The sequence below is a fragment of the Rhinolophus sinicus genome, chromosome 11 (genome assembly GCF_057876585.1).
Source record: "Rhinolophus sinicus isolate RSI-liver-muscle chromosome 11, RSI-T2T, whole genome shotgun sequence".
NCBI lineage: Eukaryota > Metazoa > Chordata > Mammalia > Chiroptera > Rhinolophidae > Rhinolophus > Rhinolophus sinicus.
In genome coordinates this window covers 11,709,438-11,729,905 of record NC_142511.1, presented here as the reverse complement: position 1 = coordinate 11,729,905, position 20,468 = coordinate 11,709,438, and the positions used below count along the sequence as shown (strand labels likewise).

At 43.1% G+C, this 20,468-nt stretch overlaps 3 protein-coding genes across 3 annotated transcripts in view; 2 read left to right on the top strand and 1 right to left on the bottom strand.

Annotated features, from left to right (window-relative positions):
• The window catches only part of RGSL1 (regulator of G protein signaling like 1), an 88,700-nt gene that overhangs the window by 63,364 nt on the left and 4,868 nt on the right, over window positions 1-20,468 (bottom strand). The window contains exon 2 of the mRNA XM_074322193.2: window positions 13,074-13,216. The gene's annotated coding sequence lies outside the window, so the exon portion shown is untranslated. The remainder of the gene's footprint in view (window positions 1-13,073; window positions 13,217-20,468) is intronic.
• LOC109449389 (transmembrane epididymal protein 1) lies at window positions 6,580-9,371 on the top strand. Its single transcript, XM_074322199.2, has one exon. The coding sequence runs from the start codon at window positions 8,135-8,137 to the stop codon at window positions 9,038-9,040; it is 906 nt and encodes a 301-aa protein (XP_074178300.2). The 5' UTR covers window positions 6,580-8,134; the 3' UTR covers window positions 9,041-9,371.
• LOC141569351 (transmembrane epididymal protein 1A-like) lies at window positions 16,439-17,996 on the top strand. The gene has a single exon (XM_074322252.2). The coding sequence runs from the start codon at window positions 16,989-16,991 to the stop codon at window positions 17,892-17,894; it is 906 nt and encodes a 301-aa protein (XP_074178353.2). The 5' UTR covers window positions 16,439-16,988; the 3' UTR covers window positions 17,895-17,996.

Here is a 20,468-nt window from a genome sequence, read left to right as displayed (position 1 = left end):
ATTATATGCCTTTGCCCTGCTCGTGCCATTTGCCGCAGCTCAGAGCCCCTTCTCCAAAGGGTCCCAGGCCCTAAGATGGAATTGCTTTCCCATTTCCCTATATTCTGTTGGAATGCTACTGTCAGGCCTTGCAGGTATGTCTTTTATTAACGGTGTTATTGTTCATTAGCAGCTCCTAGTTTGCAGGTATTGGGCTGAATGCACCTTCGTGGCTGCCACAGCTCCTAACATAGCGTGGTTATAGCACTGAGGAGAGAGCTGTGTCGAGTCTTCAACCAGAAGACTGGAGAAGCAGTGGAGATAATGTCTTTGAAAGAGGAGCTCTTTGCTAATGTGGATGTGACAGGATACTTGGTAAGATGGTCACACCATCCATGAGTTTGTAACAAGGACGGAAACTGTGGGACAGTCAGTCCAGGACTGACGAGGGCCCTTTTAAGCCAGGAGGGAGCTGGCTCTGCTGAGAACTGCCTGGGGCAAGCCTGCACTTCCTTATTTAAACAGCACTATTGACCTGCCACTCCCTTTGGTTGCCTTTGAACTCTATATTCCAGTAGAAGTTCCTAGGAATCTGCTTGCATCAGTTTAGGGCCTGGAATAAAGGGAAGAAACAGAAACAGGCACGAGGGACACTACCACCCATTTTTCAATCACATACAATGATCTATACACCCTGGCCTATTATAATACAAGTCATTTCATCTTTGCAGTTATTCTGAGGAATAGATAAAGCTAGCCCCACGGGGAAACTGAGCTCAAGTTGATTAAGAGACTTTCCCATGAAAACACAGATAGAAGACACAGGGTAGGTACAACTTGCTATTTCCAGAATATACCCTGGACTTCCCTGCCAGGGTTCACACCGTGTGCTCCACCGGAAAGAGCACTGCTCATCTCTACCCGTCCAGATCCCACTATTCTTAAAAGGGCAGCTCCGATCTAACTCCCAGCATGCAACAGTCTTGGTTCCTTCCAAGGTGGAAGCAATTTGCTCCTTTCTTGAGCTGACAGAACTTTGTACCTCTTCTATGACATGTCTCAGTCCCCCTCCGACTGTGGCTGTTTGTGCCCATCTTACTGCCTCTACCAGAACATAAAATCCTTGATGGCACTGCGGGTGTCTTAACCACCTTGGTATTACTCAAAGCCTACAATAAAAGCATGAGAGCAAGTTTCTTGCTCATAGTAGGTGTTGAACATGTTTGTTGAAGGAAGAACACAGGGACATTGCAAACGATGAAATCTCAGGTATCTGGTACCAGAGTCTCTGGTTTGCAGCTCAAATGAACAAGATCTGAGGGTGAGTGTCATCAAAAGCAAACACTGGCATGTCTCCGGAGGGCACCTACCCCATCCTGGCTTCTGCTTCCAAGGTCTCCTTAAATCCTAGTCACAGCCCCCTTGATCTTTCTCTGTTTGCTCATTAACGTTCATTGGAAACATGAAAAGACGCGGGACTGATTATTTCATTAAAGGCCAGGTCTTCTTCATGCAGGAACTTCAGACAAAATGCAAAAGTAGGGGAAAGGTTGCCAGTACAAAGCCCTACGCGTAGCACCTGTTTAAACCCCTGACATCAGTTCATGGACTGACATTTACATTCAGCTTCAGGGATGATAAGAGTATCAGGAGAAGTAAATTATGTCTCTTCTGAGAGATATCACAAGCCTTCAAGGAGCTCTACAGCCCTCCTTCTGGGGGGATTAAGGAAACCACGATTTGTGTGAAAAGTCTTGTCTAAAGTGCTGGGTGTGGACTGAGATAATTGTTAACTTTATCAGCTACCATTTCCTGAGTTCTCACTGTATGCCAAGGATTACGCTGAGTGTTTTCACATGGGTATCTCTTCTCATCCTCACAGTAACCCTCTGAGGTGACACATTTATTGACCTCATATTGCTTATGAGGAAAATGGCGCTTAGAGAAGTTACTGGACTCAGCTCTTACAACTACTGAATGGGGCAGAAGGTGAGCAAGCTGAGATTCCAACCGGAGTATTCCAGAGTCTGTACTATTAGCCCCCTCACTCTGTTGTTTCTTAGGATAGCTCAAAATATTCTAGTCTTTCTTAGCAGGCAGAAAACACACTGATGACCAACTGTTGCATTAGATGGCGTTGCTCTGAATGAGGTACCAGTGAGGGAAGGCCTTGATTTTTATTACGTTTCATATATAAAAATTCATTCATTTGAGGAACAAAAGAACACAGGTTGTCACATAAACTATGAGAACCCAAGGATAAGTTTGCCTGTGTGACATGCCAATGTGGCAATTCAAGATGCCAAGATTTGGCAGGGTTGTTTGTAAAGTTTTACAAAGCTGGAGCCCAGGAATGAGGAAAGTTGGAGCATGTAGAAACACAGTATATGTGTTTCTACATTCACCAATGTGTCACCAATCTCAAGTTCCCATAACCTTCAATTCTAACAGACATTTCTTTGTTTGGGTGGAAATTTTAATTCCAGTAAATGAAGTTACTCATTCCTATGGAAATATTTTTTTAAAAGGAACTGGAGACACAGGGCCAAAAAGGGAACATGGAAGCATAAAATAAAATGTTAAAAATCAGTCCAAATATATCAAAGATCACAATAAATTTAAGCATCTTAAATTCCCCTGTCAAAGTAACACAGATTTTCCAAACGTGTTAAAATACAAAGTCAAGCTGTATGCTGATTGCAGGACATATGTTTAAACAACTGGGCACAGAAAGATGAAAACATAGGCATAAAAGTATAATACAAAAGCAATAACCGAAAGCAGATATTATAGTGCTGATATCAGATAAAAGAACACTAAAGATGAGAATCATTAACAATTAACCGGGACAAATATATTTTCTTCTTTCTATTACATCAAATTTACCAAGAAGATATAACAACTGTGAATTTAAATGCACTAACATCGTGGCATCTACATACATAGAATAAAAATTGATAGAAATAAAAAGAAATGAACAAATCGGAGTCATAGTTAGAGACTATAACACCTCTATCTCATAAATCATGTCATATAAAATTAATAGGAATATTTGAATACTTCTCACGGAACATTTATGAAAGAAAACAACATACTTTTAAAAAGCAGAAAAAAATATCAACATAAAAAGGATAATAGAAGAAAAAGGATACAATTTATTTGGAACATAAAAGATGTTCTCCTAGATGATTTTCGGGGTAAAGAGAAAATAAAAATAGAAATGGAAAAAATTACTCAAAAGTGAATAACAACGAGAGTGCCGTATTTTGCCGTGTATAATGTGCACCCATATTTTTGGCTCAAACTTTCAGGAAAAAAAAATCTTTTGTTTTAATTTTTAATTCAAATTTTTTATTTGTTTACATTTAGGTACTTGTTTTTTGTATTATAAAGGAATTTCGGCATTTATTTTTTAACATATTATGGTACAAGAAACTTTATGTAACAAATAATTACAAAACACAAGAACAGATACAAGGTACAAGAAAGTTTATGTACCGGTAAGAAATTCACGATATTCACGATGAAGAACTCTTCATCATTGAAAGTTTGTCTAAGTTCAACAAAACTGATTATCATATTCCAGGGAATTATGTTGTATACGGATATCGTTATTGATTTCTAGAGTTACACTTTGAACTCATAAGCATAAATAAAAGAATTAAAAACATTTATATAGATCTGGAATTAGTACTACCGCGTATAATGCACATCCTTATTTTTCCTTTACAAATTTAGGCAAAAAAGTGTGCATTATACATGGCAAAATACGGTACTTCCTGTATTAAAACCTGAGGGAGGCAGCCAGTGTAGACTCAGATAAAAAAGTATGTCTCCTTGCCATTCCCTGAAGCTTCAGACTCCTTACACTAGAGCTGCGCCATTCAATACAATGGCCACTAGCCATGTATGGTTAATTAAATTTAAATTTATTACAATTATCAACTCAGTTCCCTACTTGCACTGGCCACATTTGAAGTGCTCAGTAGCCACAGGCTAGAACTTACTGTATTGGACAGCAGATTATAAAAAATTCCTGTCTTTGCAGAAAGTTCTATTGGCAGTGCTTCACCAGAGTTTGCCAGGGAAATTCCAAAATGTCAACTTCATTGACTGTGTGCCATCATTGAGTCCAGGTTTCAACTGGCCAACCTAGCAGACTATTTACACCATTCCCAGATGCTCAAGCCACATATGAAACTTAGAATTAAATAAATTCATATGGATAAATTCATATGGCTCAAGCAACTCTTCCACTTCGCTTTAGAATTCATTCACATCCATGCTCCCCACACTCTTGTCAATACTGATCGATGAGGTCTTGTAATTCTTTTCAGGCATCAATTTCCTCTCTCACCTCAGACCAGGTCTCGTACATACTTGTCTGGGTTATACTGGGATCCATTCTTGTTTTGGACATACAAGTAATAAGGGTTGTGGGAGTGGGTCCTACAAAGACTGGCATCCCCTCCCCGGTGACGGAACTTTCCCTGGTACAGGCATCAAAAGGTGAAAGGTGTTTATGCAGAGGAAGACTTTTCCTCTCAGGTGGGAAGAGGTGTTTCTTCTAGCAGAAAGGGAGGTTCTATGGAGTTGAGGAGTTCACAGTTCTCAGTGTCACCTGTTTCCCCATTCCAAATCTCAGGGTCTCCCACAAGTGCCCTTGTCTTAGCATTAGAACCTGGTGGGAGAAGCATTTAACTGGCCCTGTCAGTCTACAATCCCAATACAGCCCTGGACTCTTAGCGATATATGTCTGCTCTGGAACAATAAGAAACAAAGGATTCTTTTACAGTTGGTATAAAGTCTTTTGAAAGAACCAGACACGAAAACCTTCCCTGAGTTACTAGCAGTTTTGTGGGACATATCTAGGGATGATTGTGACTAATCTTGAACCTCACCCATGAACAACTCCTGTCATTGAAATCTAATATGTACTCTACACATCACTCAACATGACATTCTCCAATTCAAAATAATTCTCTAATTATCATATATGTCTATTTCATGTGTGTATACTATGCTTTTAACTATATTGTTAGCTTTGTGAGGACAAGATTATCTCACAGAACTTAGTAAATTTATGTTTACTAAATTCCTAAGGACATTCTTGCTTATTCTAGGATATCAAGCCAGACAAGTGGCAGTGGCTGTGCCTGGGGCCCCTCAAGAATGTAGGGATGGGGAGACAGGTCTGAGGGGAGTCTCCCCATGGAGCACTAGGCCCTGAAGGACCTCTATGGGCTCCCAAGGTCAGACTGAGTTTTCCTCATGAAACAACTTTCTAGGCAATCGGTGTCCACAGATTCGGGAGCTGTCTGACAGTTCTGCTAATCATTCACCCCCTTTGGCTTCCTTCTCGGCGACTTGTGGGCAGTGTCTGGTTTGGGATGAGTGATTCCTATCTTCAAAGTCAAGACCAGGATGTTTATGTTTCAATGAACAACATGTAGTGTTGGTGCCAAGGTGGGGGCCTGAGCATCCCAGATGGGACCTTAAGTGGGACTACTTGTCCTCATCCATGCCACTTTCAACCCCGCATGGCAGCTGGGTCAGTGCTGCCGCTCTCTCTCCTCTGGCCACCAGCAACCAGCTCATGGCTGCCAGGCATGGCCAAGAGGCGGAGATAAAGGCGGTGGTCAGGAGATAAGTAGTATCTGCTTATCCCTCAATATCGACTGTGTCCCTTAGACTCACAGCTCTAAGTGCTGGAGATAACATTACTAGCAACCCCAAACAGCCATTCTGATACCTGCAGTCCATTCTAGATAGAACTGGGCTACTCAGAAACATGCACTGACTCTTTGTGATGGTAAATACTTAGTGAGCAATGGACTTTGCTGCACAGACAGCCACTTCCCCTCTGAGCAGCTCAGTGGTTTCCCAGAACAAAGGCAAACCCCAAAGAGAGTACCAGAGATTTCTCATCCATGGTCTACTCCATCACGGTGTCACACTCACGGCTTCCCTTTGTACCTTCGTTCCCTGAGCAGTTAAGTCTTTGAAGTTTCCTTGGTATTTTGACCACTAGCTAAAAAGGAAAAATTGTGGGGTAACAAAATCACTCCCTTCTGTGCAATAACCCCCTTGTTTTCCTCCCTTCCTGTTCCCCTTCTTTCTCCTCTTTTTCCCCTTCCCTCCTCTTTTTTCTCCTCTTCCGTCTTGTTTCTTCCCTCCACCTCTCTCTTTAGAGAATACAAATGCCAAAGCTCTTTTTCTTCTATAATAGAGAAATTGAAGCTCTGGTGATTAGGGGGTAATTTGGACTGGAATCCTGGTCTCTCAATTTCCAGTCTTTTTTTTTTTTTTTTTTTTCCATTTCACAACCCTGTCTTCCTAAAGCTGAGGTTCTACCACTGAATGTTAATAGTGGTTATTGTCATGTTTGGAATTATAGGTGCTTATTTTTCTCTAAATTTTTGTTTACAGATTTTTCCAAACATTTCTACAAAGGCTATGTGTTGGTTTTGCCTTAGGTTGGGTGAAGTAGCTGATATAATAAACAAATGTAAAAATTTCCATTGCTTAACCAAAAAGAGTTTCTTTCTTGACCACATATAGTCCAAAGTGAGTGTTCCTGAACAGTGTAATCCAGGAAACCTGTTCCTTCCATCTTAGAGTTCCTCCATCCTCAACAACATATGACTTTCAAACAAGCTGTGATGTCCTGTATGAAGCCAGAGGAAAGGAAAATAACACAAAAGAGCGCGTGAGGGACACTTTTATGCGGGAGGCCAGAAACTAATATATGAAATCACTTCCATTCACACTCCACTGGCTAGAACTCCGTTGCAAGGCTGCAGCTCACTATAAGGCATGGTGGGAAATGTAATTTATCAGCATACAAAGGAAGAAAAAGAAATGAATACTGTGACTTGCTAGCCAATCTCTGCCATACTTGTGTAAGAAAAAGCAAGGGAAGTTGAAGTGAAAATGGAATAATGAAGGCAAGTCCCTCTGTAAAGCAATCTTAAGCTTTTCACACTCAAATTTACACTGTCCTACTGGTAAGAAATGGCCTTCATTCTGAAGGGAATTAACAGATTGAATTTTTCTAATATAAATGGCTGTAGGAAAGGGAGATGTGTGGATGAGACTCAGGACGCAGAGAAAGTGCTGTGACCTGGATGTCACACCTCCTCCTCCCCAATGGGGGCGCTGTCAGCATATGGATGCTGCCTCTCTGCCCCACAGCATTGCTTGTATTGTGAGGACCGGTGATTATGCAGAAGACTGTGATGTCAGCACGGTTCATGTTGGGTGATGAACTGCCTCTCCCCTCAGCACAATTATCACTTCCACAGAAACTCCTATCCATGTACCTCCTGGAATTCACCCAGAAGCATTTGTGGGCCCAGATCATGCCTCACCTTCCTTGTACCTTGTTTTCTACCACCCCCTCAAAATGGAAACTCTTGCCTTAGATACAGTCCCTCAGAGGCAACTGGTTGTCATCTACTGCTTAGAACACTTTCTACCTACCTAGCAAATAATAACTAAAGAGAGAATAAAGTTGACACGCTAATTCACATTAAATATAACTAGCCCACTGAATCTACTTCTCTCAACATATCTGCATTTTAATCAGAAATTACACGTTAACATCCCAAAATTGATCTCATAACGTGGCTTTTCAGGTTCATCTACTGTCCAGTGGAAAGAGACTTGGGGGCAGGTGAAGGGCTTTCTTGGTGGTCACAGAAAAATGAAGTGGACAGGTAGGTGCTCAATATGTATATATGTGAACTCACCCCCAAATGTGGATGAATTTTTGTGTTCAGGAAAAATATATTTGCTTTCTGGATAATGTCCATGTTCATGAAACATCTCAAAGGCCCAAACACAGAGCTCATGAGAACATACATTCTTACAGGTGCATGCCAGGAAATAGTTATCTTCCTTCCTCGGCAGAAGTCAGTTAGTTCCCAGTGTACTAGAATGGAATGTAAAAATGAGACCCACTTCATCAACAGTGTCGGCTCCCATCCAGAACTTTCCATTCTGTCTGGGAGCAGTGGGCAGAGGGAGATGATAAAAGGAAGTAGACGTTAGCTCTGTCTAGGCCGCCCAAAACTTGAGGAGTCTGCAAAAGAGAGGAGGGCAGAGAGGTTCTGAGTTCTGTTCTTCTCTCCTTAGTCAGACACACCTGTATTTCATGGGAAAGTTCAATGGCCATTTTTACCCGGGGCTGTATCTTTTCTCTTATGGACTCTATCAGGCAATGGTGGTCTTTAAGGCCATGATAGTCAATGACTCTGTTCTATATCCCGCATGTCCTCCTAGGAATAAAGGAAGATGGGCCAGGCTGTGCAAAATATCCTATGGAGGTTTGATAAAGATGGTGACTGGCTCCATCTTAACTGTTTACGTAGTCTTCTGTCTTGATGATGGAATGGTGTTCATGAGCAGGGAGCTGCCCCCGAGATTTATGTACCCCAAAGAGTGGCAGCACCTCACCATGTTCGTCCTCCTCACCCTCAATGGCTGCGTAGAGGTCATGAGCAACAACGTGCTGCCTCAGAGGTGTGTGCTCCTAGAAAAAGGCACCGTGGCCCTGACCTACTACGTGCTCCTGATGCTGTTGGTGTCACACGTCCAGGGCTCAGCAGGGGTGGAGCTACAGACTCATTCTCTGCTCATCTTGGTGACGTTCCTGCTGATGCTGGTGTTGACCATACAGCTGTGGGCTCCCAACGCAGTTCACCTCTCACTGATCGAGACCTTTCTGTTCCTGATGATGGGCTCCTGGCTGGTGCAGGCGGGCTTTATTCTGTACAGACCAGTGTCCGGCTACCCATGGCAGGACGATGACATCAGCGACATCATGTTTATCACCACCTTCTTCTGCTGGCATGTGATGGTCAATGCTTTGTGCCTGTTGGGAATCTACAGCGTGGCTTCCTTTTGGCATCGTTGCCATAGTCCCAGCTGGAAGCTGACGGGGTCCACAGAAGCTCCATATTACATGAGCCCTAAAGGGCCCGTCTACGAATTGCTGCCGGAAGTGGAGCAGTCAGAGAAAGATGTGCAGGCTCTTCTCCTTTCAGAGAGCGCACCCTGAGACAGGGCCTAGGATGCCTGGCACACGGTCCACCCTGTCTTCCTCCTTGTGGGTTCTCTCGGGCATGTGCACTGTACCCTCTTTGGTCCCCAGTGAAGGTAATGGCCGTGAGATAGAGCATTTGGTCTCCATCTGCTGGTACATGTCCTGTCCTTGAACTTCTAAGTGCTGAGGAGATGAGGGGAGAGGGGCCTGAGAAAGGGATGCTGATGGGAGTGGTGTAGTAGGTGGGGGGAGAGAACCATGGGAATGGGTAAGCGTGTAAGAAAAGCCATGGGGTTAGAGAATGCAGTAGAAGGGAGGCCTCTGAAAGGAAAAGGAGAAGCCAGCAGTCATGCTGTGACCAGCTGCTTCTCCAGGCTTTTACTCAAAGAATAAAGACTTCTTTCTTATAAATCAAAACTGTAATGGTAGGTGTTTCTGTTTGCCAACCAAAGTGACGCCCCCACATGGAAACAGATAAGGTGCAATTCACTTACCCCACCTGGTTGAAGTAATAAGAATCTCATATATATTTTTTTCATTTGGGTAGATTAGCATTGTTTCAAATTTTGCACATAAAGTGAGAATTAATAATTTTATATCAGAGGTTTACAAGGTACCATAAACCAAATTTTCATTAAGTGCTATCACATTTCTTATTCTTGACTTCTAATCCAGCCAAAGCTAGGTTTAGCTACTTGTTTAACCACCACCAGCCCCACCAGCAATTTACTAGAGCCTAATTTACTGTATCCTATACTCCTGCCTTTGCCGAATGATGCTCTGTACAATTTGGAAAAAGCCACCACCAGGCACATATTTACTATACAGTGTTATTTTCTACCTGGCATTAAATCTCCTTTTACTACTGCCACCAAGAACTCTTCCTCCAAAAATTTCTCATATACTCTTTTGATCTGGAACATTCCAGCAACTCATCTAAATCTGCCTTGTTATTTGCCCATGCGGTTGATACACTCTTTGTCATATTGTTTGTTTCTCATGGGGAGGTTTTGTCTCACTAGCTAAAAGGTAGTCTCCTTAAGAGCAGGGAGTTTGTCTTATCCTAGTCACCTAATTTTCTCTGCATGTTCCAGGAGAATATAACATTGTCCTTTATACATGAGGAATAAATTGCTTCAGCAGCTTTCATAATACATTGTAAATATTCAGTAATTAAAATCGTGGTGTAGGAGTAAGCAAGTACCATTGGCCCATAAATCCACATAGTGTAATGTAATACAGACTCCAGATACAGAAATGTAGCGTGAGAATGCAGTACATGTTAAGAAGGGGCAACTCAATTAATGTGAAGAATAACTGACTCTCCCTTTTAGGGATGGGGGAACCCTTTAGTTTCTACCTCATACAACACACAAAGAAAGAATTACAGATGGACTGAAAAATTAGACATGAGCAACAAGGCTACAAAAATGGTTTGAAAGAAATAAAGGAAGATGCTTTATAATGAAAGATATGAAAAACTTTCTTGAGCAAGAAAAAAATTCTGACAAGATTACCCATTTTATTTAGCTTTCCCGTAACTAAAAGATACAAGAAAAAGAGAGGAAAGAGACACTATGAAGAACATTTTCAACATGTAACAGACAAAAAAAAAAAAAATCAATACCCAAAATATACAGAGATGTTCAAATATTAATAAACAAAAAAGCAACCTAATATAAAAAATGGGCAGAAGATTTACAAGTAAGTGACTATGTCACAGAAGAACAAATGGCTAATAAACAAACAAACAACAACAAATACATACATATATATATATGCTAACTGAAACAATTTTGAGAAAAAGCAGAATTAAGTAGGATCTTTTGTTTTCACTGTCAAGTTGTCAAAAATTGTCGAAAGTATTAAAGAAATGTTATCCATTGCCAGAGAAGATGTAGGGAAAAAGGAATTATCATACAAAAGGCAATGTCAATTGGTCTACATTTTCTTGAAGTCAGATTGGCAGCGTATGCCATAATTTAAATTCATAGATCCTTCAAGCAACCAATTCCACTTCTCGCTACCTGCAGTGGACACGTGAGACTAACAAGATCTTTGAAACAGCCTCCCAACATTTTGATCAGTTTCCACATTGTCAGTCCTGCCTTCCTGGTAAATTTTTGTTTTTAATCTCTGGCCTCCCTTGTAGCTCCTAGGGTACAGGCATGTTACCAATTAGACATGCCACTTAAGACTGCAACTCAGAAGCCAATGGAATGAAATTGGCTCTGCCTGGGGTTTCTATTATGTAGCAAGAGATGGCAACCTCTGTTTTTCTTCATCAGGCTGGTTTGCCCCACAGTTCTGGAGTCAGTGCCAGAAGCAGCAACCTAAGCCCATTTTCACAGTGAAGTTCTGGGCACTGGTCTTTCAAACTTAACCTGGAGCCTCTTTCTCCAGCCCTCCTAATGATTCTGGGAACTAACCCATATATTTTAATAAATTCCTTTCTCTTAAACTAGCCAGAATGGATTCTTATTGTCTATAGCTAAGAACTTTTAATACAGTATCAAGAATTTCTGTCCCATGTCCGTTGGGGTCTAGAGGTAGTACCAGCTCCAACTGTTACTCAACCATCTCTCGTGGTCTCCTGATACCTTGCCCACATCTATATAAGGAGCATCTTTATTAAGCCCTCCTTGAACCACTCCACTTTGGGTTGCCATCTCTTTCCTATTGGGATCCTATCCGAAACATTAGTAGAGTAATTGCACAGGAGGCCAGAAGCCTTCAACAGAATTCACCCCCACATATGTGGAACAATGACAAGAGAAAAACTTTTACAGCTGGACTTCACAAAAGTGAACATACGATGAAGGAGACTAATCTGTAAACATGTGGGTCATAAATGAAGGGGATCTTCTAAATTAAACCAAGATGACCAGAGGATTAACCCATTTTATTCAGAAATCCTAAACAGCTACTATTTTCCAGGTACTGCGCAGGGATTGGCAATACAATCATGAGTAAGATACAAACAAAGACATACGCTATTATATTGCAACTTGAACGAAAAGGAGAACCGGATGGTATGGTAAGCAGAATTCTAAGATGGCGCCCAAGATTCCTGCCCCTGGTATAGACAGATGATCTATATAATCAATCCCTTCTTGAGTGTGAGCAGCACCAGTGAATATAATTAGTTACTAATCGGTTGAGTTTGACTTAGTGAAAAGGGAGATTGTCCTGAGTGGATCTGACCTAATCAGGTGACATCTTTACAAGAAGGTGAATCATCAGGGAGATGCACTCTTGTCAGCCATGTCATGAACTTTTTATGGAGGGGGTGGCACATGGCAACGAACTGCGAGCCACTTCTAGTTGCTGAGAGACGTCCCTGACTCACAGGCAGCAAGCAAAGGGGAGCTTCTGTCCGAGAACTGCACGGAGCTGAATTTTGTCAACAGCCAGTGAGCTTGCAAAAGGACCCGAGGCTCGATTGAGAATCACAGCCCTAGCCAACACCTTGATTTCAGCTTGGTGAGATTCTGAGCAGAGATAAACCCTTAAATCTTCTTAGCTAAACACAGCAGAAGGTTAATTCTCCCACACTCATAAAGTCAAAAGGCAGCATTCTTCCTAGTTAGTATGCGGCCTTCTACCTGGTCTTTCAGAACACAGACTCTTCCCATCTTGTGACCCTGTCCTTTCCTAGGAAATAGGTATTGACAGAGGTAAGGTGAGTCTGCTTCTCCCTTGCCAAAAGTTTTCAGAAGAACAATTTGCAGCTATTGAAATGTGATCATTTCAAAAGTATTTGAAATCAATTATATAAATGGTGAAACCTAAGCCATGGTTATACAATGAAGTATAAAGCTTACATTATAGAAAATTTCAGAGGAAAATTATGAGCTGGTGTGCCAGGAGAAACAAAGCATATACGTCCTTGCAAGTTAAGAAATTAGAATGTTGTTTTCCATCTCTTGTGAGCCTTTTTTTTTTTTTTTTTTTTTTTTGGCAAGACAGTGACAAACCCCAAGGCTTAGTAACCCTCACTTGAAATGAGATAAGAGTTTGACGCATGAACACGTGGGCTGTCTCTGACCTTGTGTCGACATCCATGGACGTACTCCCTCTGGGGTTCTGCTTGAGCCCCCAGCCTCTGGCTTTCTCTCTTCCTGTGCTGTATTTCTGCCTTGCAGTAAGGAGAGTTGCAATCATTTTCTGATGATGATGACTATGGCTTTCCTAAACAAAAAAGAGGTAAATTAAAGCATCATACTGAAATCCCCCAGCCATTGACAAATTTATAATGTGGCTCTCTAGATACCCTTTCTGACCAAATATCCACCTCCTCCATAAACTGTTCTTTTCACTAAAAGTTTAAAAGTCACTTGACATGTCATTCTATACTGTCTAAATCTACGCAATCCAATATGGCAGCCACTAATCACATGTAGCTATGGAGCACCTGTAATATGTCTTGTGTGAATTGAAACGTGCTGTAAGTGTAAAATGCATACTGGAGTTGGAAGACTCAATAGGAAACAAGGAATCTAAAATGCTTCATTTACAATTTTTATATTAATACCGTGTTGAAATAACATTTTGGATATATTGGTTTAAATGTAATATCTCATAATTCATTTCAACTTTCTATGCTTTTTTAATGTTGCTGTTATAAAATTTGAAATTACACACATGACATTTGATTTCAATGGAACAGAGGTAGTCTAAATAGTTCTCTAATGTCTGTGGTGTGTGTGTGTGTGTGTGTGCGTGTGTGTAGAGATGTGTGCCTTCAACTAAATTGCAAGCTCTTTGAGGATAAGAACGAACTATGTCATATACTTTGTATATGCCCTGCTGCACTCAGTAGAATTCACAGCAGTCAGTGAATTCATATTTACTGAATTTTTGAAGACCTTCTTCCTTATTCTGGAATATCAAGCCAGACAAGTGGCAGTGGCTGTGCCTGGAGCCCCTCAAGAATGTAGGGGGGGAGACAGATCTGAGGGGAGTCTCCCCATAGAGCACTAGGTCCTGAAGGACCTCCATGGGCTCCCAAGGTCAGACTGAGTTTTCCTCATGAAACAACTTTCTAGGCAATCGGTGTCCACAGACTCGGGGGCTGTCTGACAGTTCTGCTAATCATTCACCCCCTTTGGCTTCCTTCTCAGCGACTTGTGGGCAGTGTCTGGTTTGGGATGGGTGATTCCTATCTTCAAAGTCAAGATCAGGATGTTCATGTTTCAATGAACAAATGTAGCATTGGTGCCAAGGTGGGGGCCTGAGCATCCCAGATGGGACCTTAAGTGGGACTACTTGTCCTCATCCATGCCACTTTCAACCCCGCATTTCAGTTGGGTTGGTGCTGCTGCTCTGTCTCCTCTGGCCACCAGCAACCAGCTCATGGCTGCCAGGAACAAGTGGGAGATGAGTGCGGGACCTGGAGTAGGTTCTGCTTCTCCCACCTCACTGGGACCACAGGCTCGATGGATTAGAGGCAACACTAAGAGAGATCAAACGCAGCCCCTCTCAAGGCCTGCAGATCACTTGCTTTCTGCCCCAGCCCTGCTGAACTTGGAGGAGAAATGGACCCTGTGCTTCTCTCAAAGCAAATCTAAGAATCAAAGAGAATCCCTGGGGTTCTCTTCCCTGACTCACAAAATCTGCCACTTTGATTCTCCTTCCTCTGACCCTTGAGCGCTACAGTATTCTCCAAGTGTTTTGAAAATTCACCAAAAGGGAAAAACAGGCAGGAGATAAATATGCTCACTTCTGTGTAGCAATATTCATGTCCTTTTGTTTTCACTTTAACAGAAAGTTCAACACTCAAGTTTTTCAGATAAGGGGTATGCCATTCAGCAAATCAAGAGAGAACTGGAGCTAGACTCCATATTGCTGACTTCCAGTCAATGTGTTTTCCACTTCCTCATGCTGCCTTCTTCAACTGTGTTTCTATCCCTCAATGGTGACAATGGTCACCTCCATATTAGGGGATTACAGCTGATTTTTAATGTTCTTTTTGCTTATTTCATCTGATTTTTCTACAGTGCCTATACATTAACTGAATAAAAACACCTAAAATTAAAATTTGAAATAAGCAAATTCCTTCAGAAAGCAGAATTAAGCTTTGTTTTTCCAACTTCCCTTCACACTCAAATCCCCAGCCCCACCAAATCTCTCACTAGCAAGAAGGCATCTAAATTACTGCCATCCTTGGGGGTGATTTAATTTTTCTGTAATTAAGTAGACTTGAGAAACAGCAGGTATTTGGATAGGAGTGAGGGTCAGAGCCAGCGCTGTGACCTGGATGTAACCTCTCTTCCTCTCCACTAGGGGCGCTGCCAGCACACAGGTGCTGCCTCTCTGCCCCACAGCATTGCTTGTACTGTGAGGACAGATGTTATAGATAGAAGACTGATGTTAAGCTTGGATGGTGCTGAGTGATGAACTTCCTCTCCTCTCAGGACTCCCAGAGAAAATCCTATTCCATGTACCTCCTGAACCATCTGTGGGCCCAGGGCATGCCTTACATTTCCTGTACTTTGTTTTCCTCCTTCCTGTCTTATACTCAGCTGGCTGTTACCCAATACCTAGGACTCCGTCTTCGGAGAACATTAGACACAACTAGAGTAATAGATAAATGAAGCTGATGGGTAATTCACATTAAAATACAAATGGCCAACACCAGCTCACTGGTCACTCTTCTCAACAGTGTCTGCATTTTAAGGAGTATATCTTAATCCCTTGGATCAGTTAGCGATGGCACATGGGAGCAGAGTGATATGGAATATGGATGCCTTACGGATATTAGACCTTCTACTACGTGTAGTGAAGAAGCCTATGGAAGGCTGTTGCCTCTGCTATGTGATGGGCCTGAGGTCATTTCAGGTCAATGTGACAACACCCAGGAAGAAGTATATGACATTAAGGAAGAGCAAAGACAAACCGAAACCTATAAGGACAAAATGGAGCCCATGTCTCTCTCTCACTACCTCATACTTCAGTGGCAGGTGACCTGCAGAAGCTGGTACGCGTCACACTAAGAGAAGCTAAGGGAGCGATAGGCTTGGCTGCTGGTCATGCCAAGGAGGTGAGCCAGCAGATCAGTAACGGAATTCACAAGCCACAGTGGCGCTTGGCGTCGACACCTTCAGAGTGTGCTTAGGTGTGCTTCACTTCTACCTTCAGATTCTCCAGTAAATTTCTCTTGTAGCCAACTCAACCTGGCTCCATACAGGGGAGGCAATTCTGGAAAGCAGGGCTAAAGCTTAATTAGGTTTACACACTACAAAACCACCACCATTCCTAAAATCATATCAAAAAGTAGCTTTTCGGATCTATTTCCTGCCCAGTAGAGACGTTCAAGTGGCAGTAGGGGTGGGGCAAGGAGGGGAAGAGGTGAGGGGAAGAGGTGAAAGCTTTCTTGATCGTCTTCAGAATGTGTCTATAAGAAGAGAAAAGCCAGACAGAGGATAAGTATGGATGATGTGGTTATATATCCAGATGTTTATAAATCTATGTGTCCAGAAAGAAAACTTTACCATTGGACCAAAGTTATGCTTGAGAGGTACTGAAGGATACTCAAGGGCTTGTGAGTGCCCTGGCTTCCTCTGGATGTCACCCCATCCCGTGCTTCTCTCTCCTCTCCTTTTCTGAGTGCTGGGCAGCAAAGGGGGAGGAAGCCATGGGAGAAACAGACAAGTGTCACCAGAAGCACCTCCAAGACCATAGAGGGAAGCCCCTAAAAAGCACAGTCACCAGCTTTCTTCTTTGGCAGAAGTCAGTTGCCAATGTACCAGACTGGAATGGAACACTGACGCTTTACACCACCAAAGGCGTAGGTTTGATTCAACAAACATTTCCTCTCTGTGGGGGAGCAGTGGGTGGGGTGAGATGATAAAAGTTGGTGCAAGGCAATTCTTTCCAAAGCCCAGACCTTGAATTGGCCCCAGGAGGTGTGGATGTGCCTGAGTGTCACTCTTCTCTCCTTGTTAGACAGATCTGTAGTCCAATGGGAACCTTTATCGGCCATGTGTACCCGGGGCTGTTCCTAGTCTCATACGGACTGTATCAGGCACTAGTGGTCTCCAAAGCTGTGATAGTCAGTGACTGTCTCCCGAATCCTTCCTGTCCTCCCAGGAATAAGGGAAGATGGGCCAGGCTGTGGGGAATATCCTACAGAGGTTTGCTGAAGATGGTGACTGGCTCCATCCTGGTAGTTTATGAGATCAGCTGCGTTAAAGGAGGGATCATACTGATGGACAGGGAGCTGCCCCCGAGATTTATGTACCCCAAAGAGTGGCAGCACCTCACCATGTTCGTCCTCCTCACCCTCAATGGCTGCGTAGAGGTCATGAGCAACAATGTGCTGCCTCAGAGGTGTGTGCTCCTAGAAAAAGGCACCGTGGCCCTGACCTACTACGTGCTCCTGATGCTGTTGGTGTCACACGTCCAGGGCTCAGCAGGGGTGGAGCTACAGACTCATTCTCTGCTCATCTTGGTGACGTTCCTGCTGATGCTGGTGTTGACCATACAGCTGTGGGCTCCCGACGCAGTTCACCTCTCACTGATCGAGACCTTTCTGTTCCTGATGATGGGCTCCTGGCTGGTGCAGGCGGGCTTTATTCTGTACAGACCAGTGTCCGGCTACCCATGGCAGGACGATGACATCAGCGACATCATGTTTATCACCACCTTCTTCTGCTGGCATGTGATGCTCAATGCTTTGTGCCTGTTGGGAATCTACAGCATGGCTTCCTTTTGGCATCGTTGCCATAGTCCCAGCTGGAAGCTGATGGGGTCCACAGAAGCTCCATATTACATGAGCCCTGAAGGGCCCGTCTACGAATTGCTGCCGGAAGTGGGGCAGTCAGAGAAAGATGAGCAGGCTCTTCTCCTTTCAGAGAGCGCACCCTGAGACAGGGCCTAGGATGCCTGGCACACGGTCCACCCCGTCTTCCTCCCTGTGGGTTCTCTCGGGCATGTGCACTGTACCCTCTTTGGTCCCCAGTGAAGGTAATGGCTGTGAAAGAGAGCATTTGGTCTCCATCTGCTGGTACATGTCCTGTCCTTAAACTTCTAAGTGCTGAGGAGATGAGGGGAGAGGGGCCTGAGAAAGGGATGCTGATGGGAGGGGTGTAGTGGGTGGCAGGGAGAGAACCATGGGAATGGGTAAGAGTGCAAGAAAAGCCATGGGGTTAGAGAATGCAATAGAAGGGAGGCCTCTGAAAGGAAAAGGAGAAGCCAGCAGTCATGCTGCCACCAGCTGCTTCTACAGGCACAAGTGATTGCCTTTTTCCTGAGGGAATAACCATTTCTCACAATTCAAAACTGGAATCATTCAAGTTTCATCCCGATAAAGGAAAGTGGGTACCTGTTGGTACACCAAAGTGGTGTCACCACGTGGAAGTAGCCTAAATAGAATTTATAATTGATTTATAAAGGTTGAAATTATGCTGTTTTTTTTCTACCCCCAAATTTTTAAGGATTGGCTTAATTTTAAATTCAGATTAATAAAGTGAGTCTTTATTAATGCTTTAATATAGTAACATTTCAAAACTGAAATGTTTATGGACTCCACATGTTCAGTACTTCCCCCAAGTTCATATTTTATTACTCCTATTTCAGCCAAAGCTTACCTATTTCACCACTTTGGCACATGTAATTTACTAGATACTATCCAGTAAATGTGGGTCTTTGCAAATTTCACTCCCTTGTGTCTCACAGAAAGCCATTCACAAGCATATTTTTATCCTGGTATATGGTACCCAGTATAAACCCACCTTCACCCCCACCCCACTGAGCACTCCCAAGGAGGCCATCTCCAAGAACTCTTACTGACTCCTTTTCTCCAGAACAATTAGGCACTTATACTAAACCCACCTTGTTAATTTGCTCATACAGCTGATACACTTTGCTTTGTTCTGTTTCTGAAATCATTTCCCTTGGGGAGTCCTTTCCTCACCACCTAACGTGTAGGCTCTGAAAGGATCCGGACTTTGCCAGATCCAAGTTACACAATTTCCTAGGTATGCGCCAACTATGTATCACAGGTGGTGCTTAATAAAGGCTTATTTGCTTCCAGAATCTCCACCTACCCCTATTTCTTCTAAATGTGTTGCCAGACAGGTCCAAGGTTCCGTGAAACTCTGCAAGATGCCAATCGTTCTAAAGCCTCAGTCATCTCCTTCGTTCGTCATGGGTCCACTCTTCCTCATTCTTGGGATAACAAAATCCACTACTCTGTTTCTGAATTATTTACTGTTAATTGTTTTTTAATCCTCACAAGAATTTCTATAAGGAACCTTCAGAAAACAGACTCAGCAGGTTGACTTGCCCAAGTCTTAGAGCTGGTGTGAGGCAAGACAGAAAGAAAGTAAAAAGGTCAGCCAGAAGGCCCAGCTGAAGCAAGCAGCATGGTGTAAATACTCCAGACCGCCCCCCCAGAGAGTGTGTCTATGTCACACTTTCTGTCCATCTGTCCACCACCCAGCCCTTCTCCCTCTTCGCCCCCAGCCCCTCCAGCCTTCTCTCTTCCCCTCGCCCCCCCCCCCCCCCCCCCCCCAGTATCCCTTGGGACTGAAAGTCTGGCAGATTCTCAACTTCTGGCTGGGTCTTAAATTTCTGGGCTCAGAGCCGAGTGAGGGCTAAGGATAAGACTTGTTTGTGACCAAGTTTTCTGATCCTTGCCATGCTCCTTTAACCCTTGGTTCCTAGACGCTTTTTCATTACCTTTCTTTTCTCCTCTGGTACACCCTGATGGGAGAAGATGGAAAAGCACAGATGCTGCTAGCCACCCATTTCTAGTCATTTGAGGCCTATCTTTATAAGGATAAAGAAACTTCTGGTAATCAATTGATACCTCCAAGATAATATCTCTTAAATACCCAGTATAGGTAATAAACTTGCGTGTTATTAATTCACTATATTTGAGCTATAACAGAGAGGCTCTCTCCACTGGAAGGCCTGTCAAGAAAACAACTTCCCACTCTTAAGCTTCTGGGGAGATGTAAGTCTCCCAAAATTCCACCAGAGGGCACTAGGTTCACACCACCCCAGCCAAGCCTCTTTTATCTCCATCCCGGTAAACAAGTCTCCAGAACCGGTTTAAAAATGGGGGAGGGGAAAGGAGGTCAGGAAAAATACAGAACCAGAATAAGTATTGCCCAAGTATCCAGAAAACATACCCCATGGCTATTTGTTTCCCGTTAAAATTTGGCATGTGAACGTGAAATACACAAGGATTCAAATCAACTAACGGGATGGGAGTGAAAGAGGAAGAAAGGTCGTGGACGCAGTTGAGGATATCTTTGGGAAAAGTACCAACTAAAGAACACACTCCTATCTAAATAATTTTTTGACTGCAGTGCTAAATCTCCTAAACATTTTTATAAGCTTCAAGAATGTCCCCATCGATCTAGGGAATAAAGACAGATCCATACATACATTGAGACTAAGAAACAAAGTTTTTTATGTATGAAAATCCGATTCA

Bases quoted from the DNA above. Each gene is read 5' to 3' on its own strand.
- LOC109449389 (XM_074322199.2), top strand. From the start codon at position 8,135: ATGGGAAAGTTCAATGGCCATTTTTACCCGGGGCTGTATCTTTTCTCT.
- LOC141569351 (XM_074322252.2), top strand. From the start codon at position 16,989: ATGGGAACCTTTATCGGCCATGTGTACCCGGGGCTGTTCCTAGTCTCA.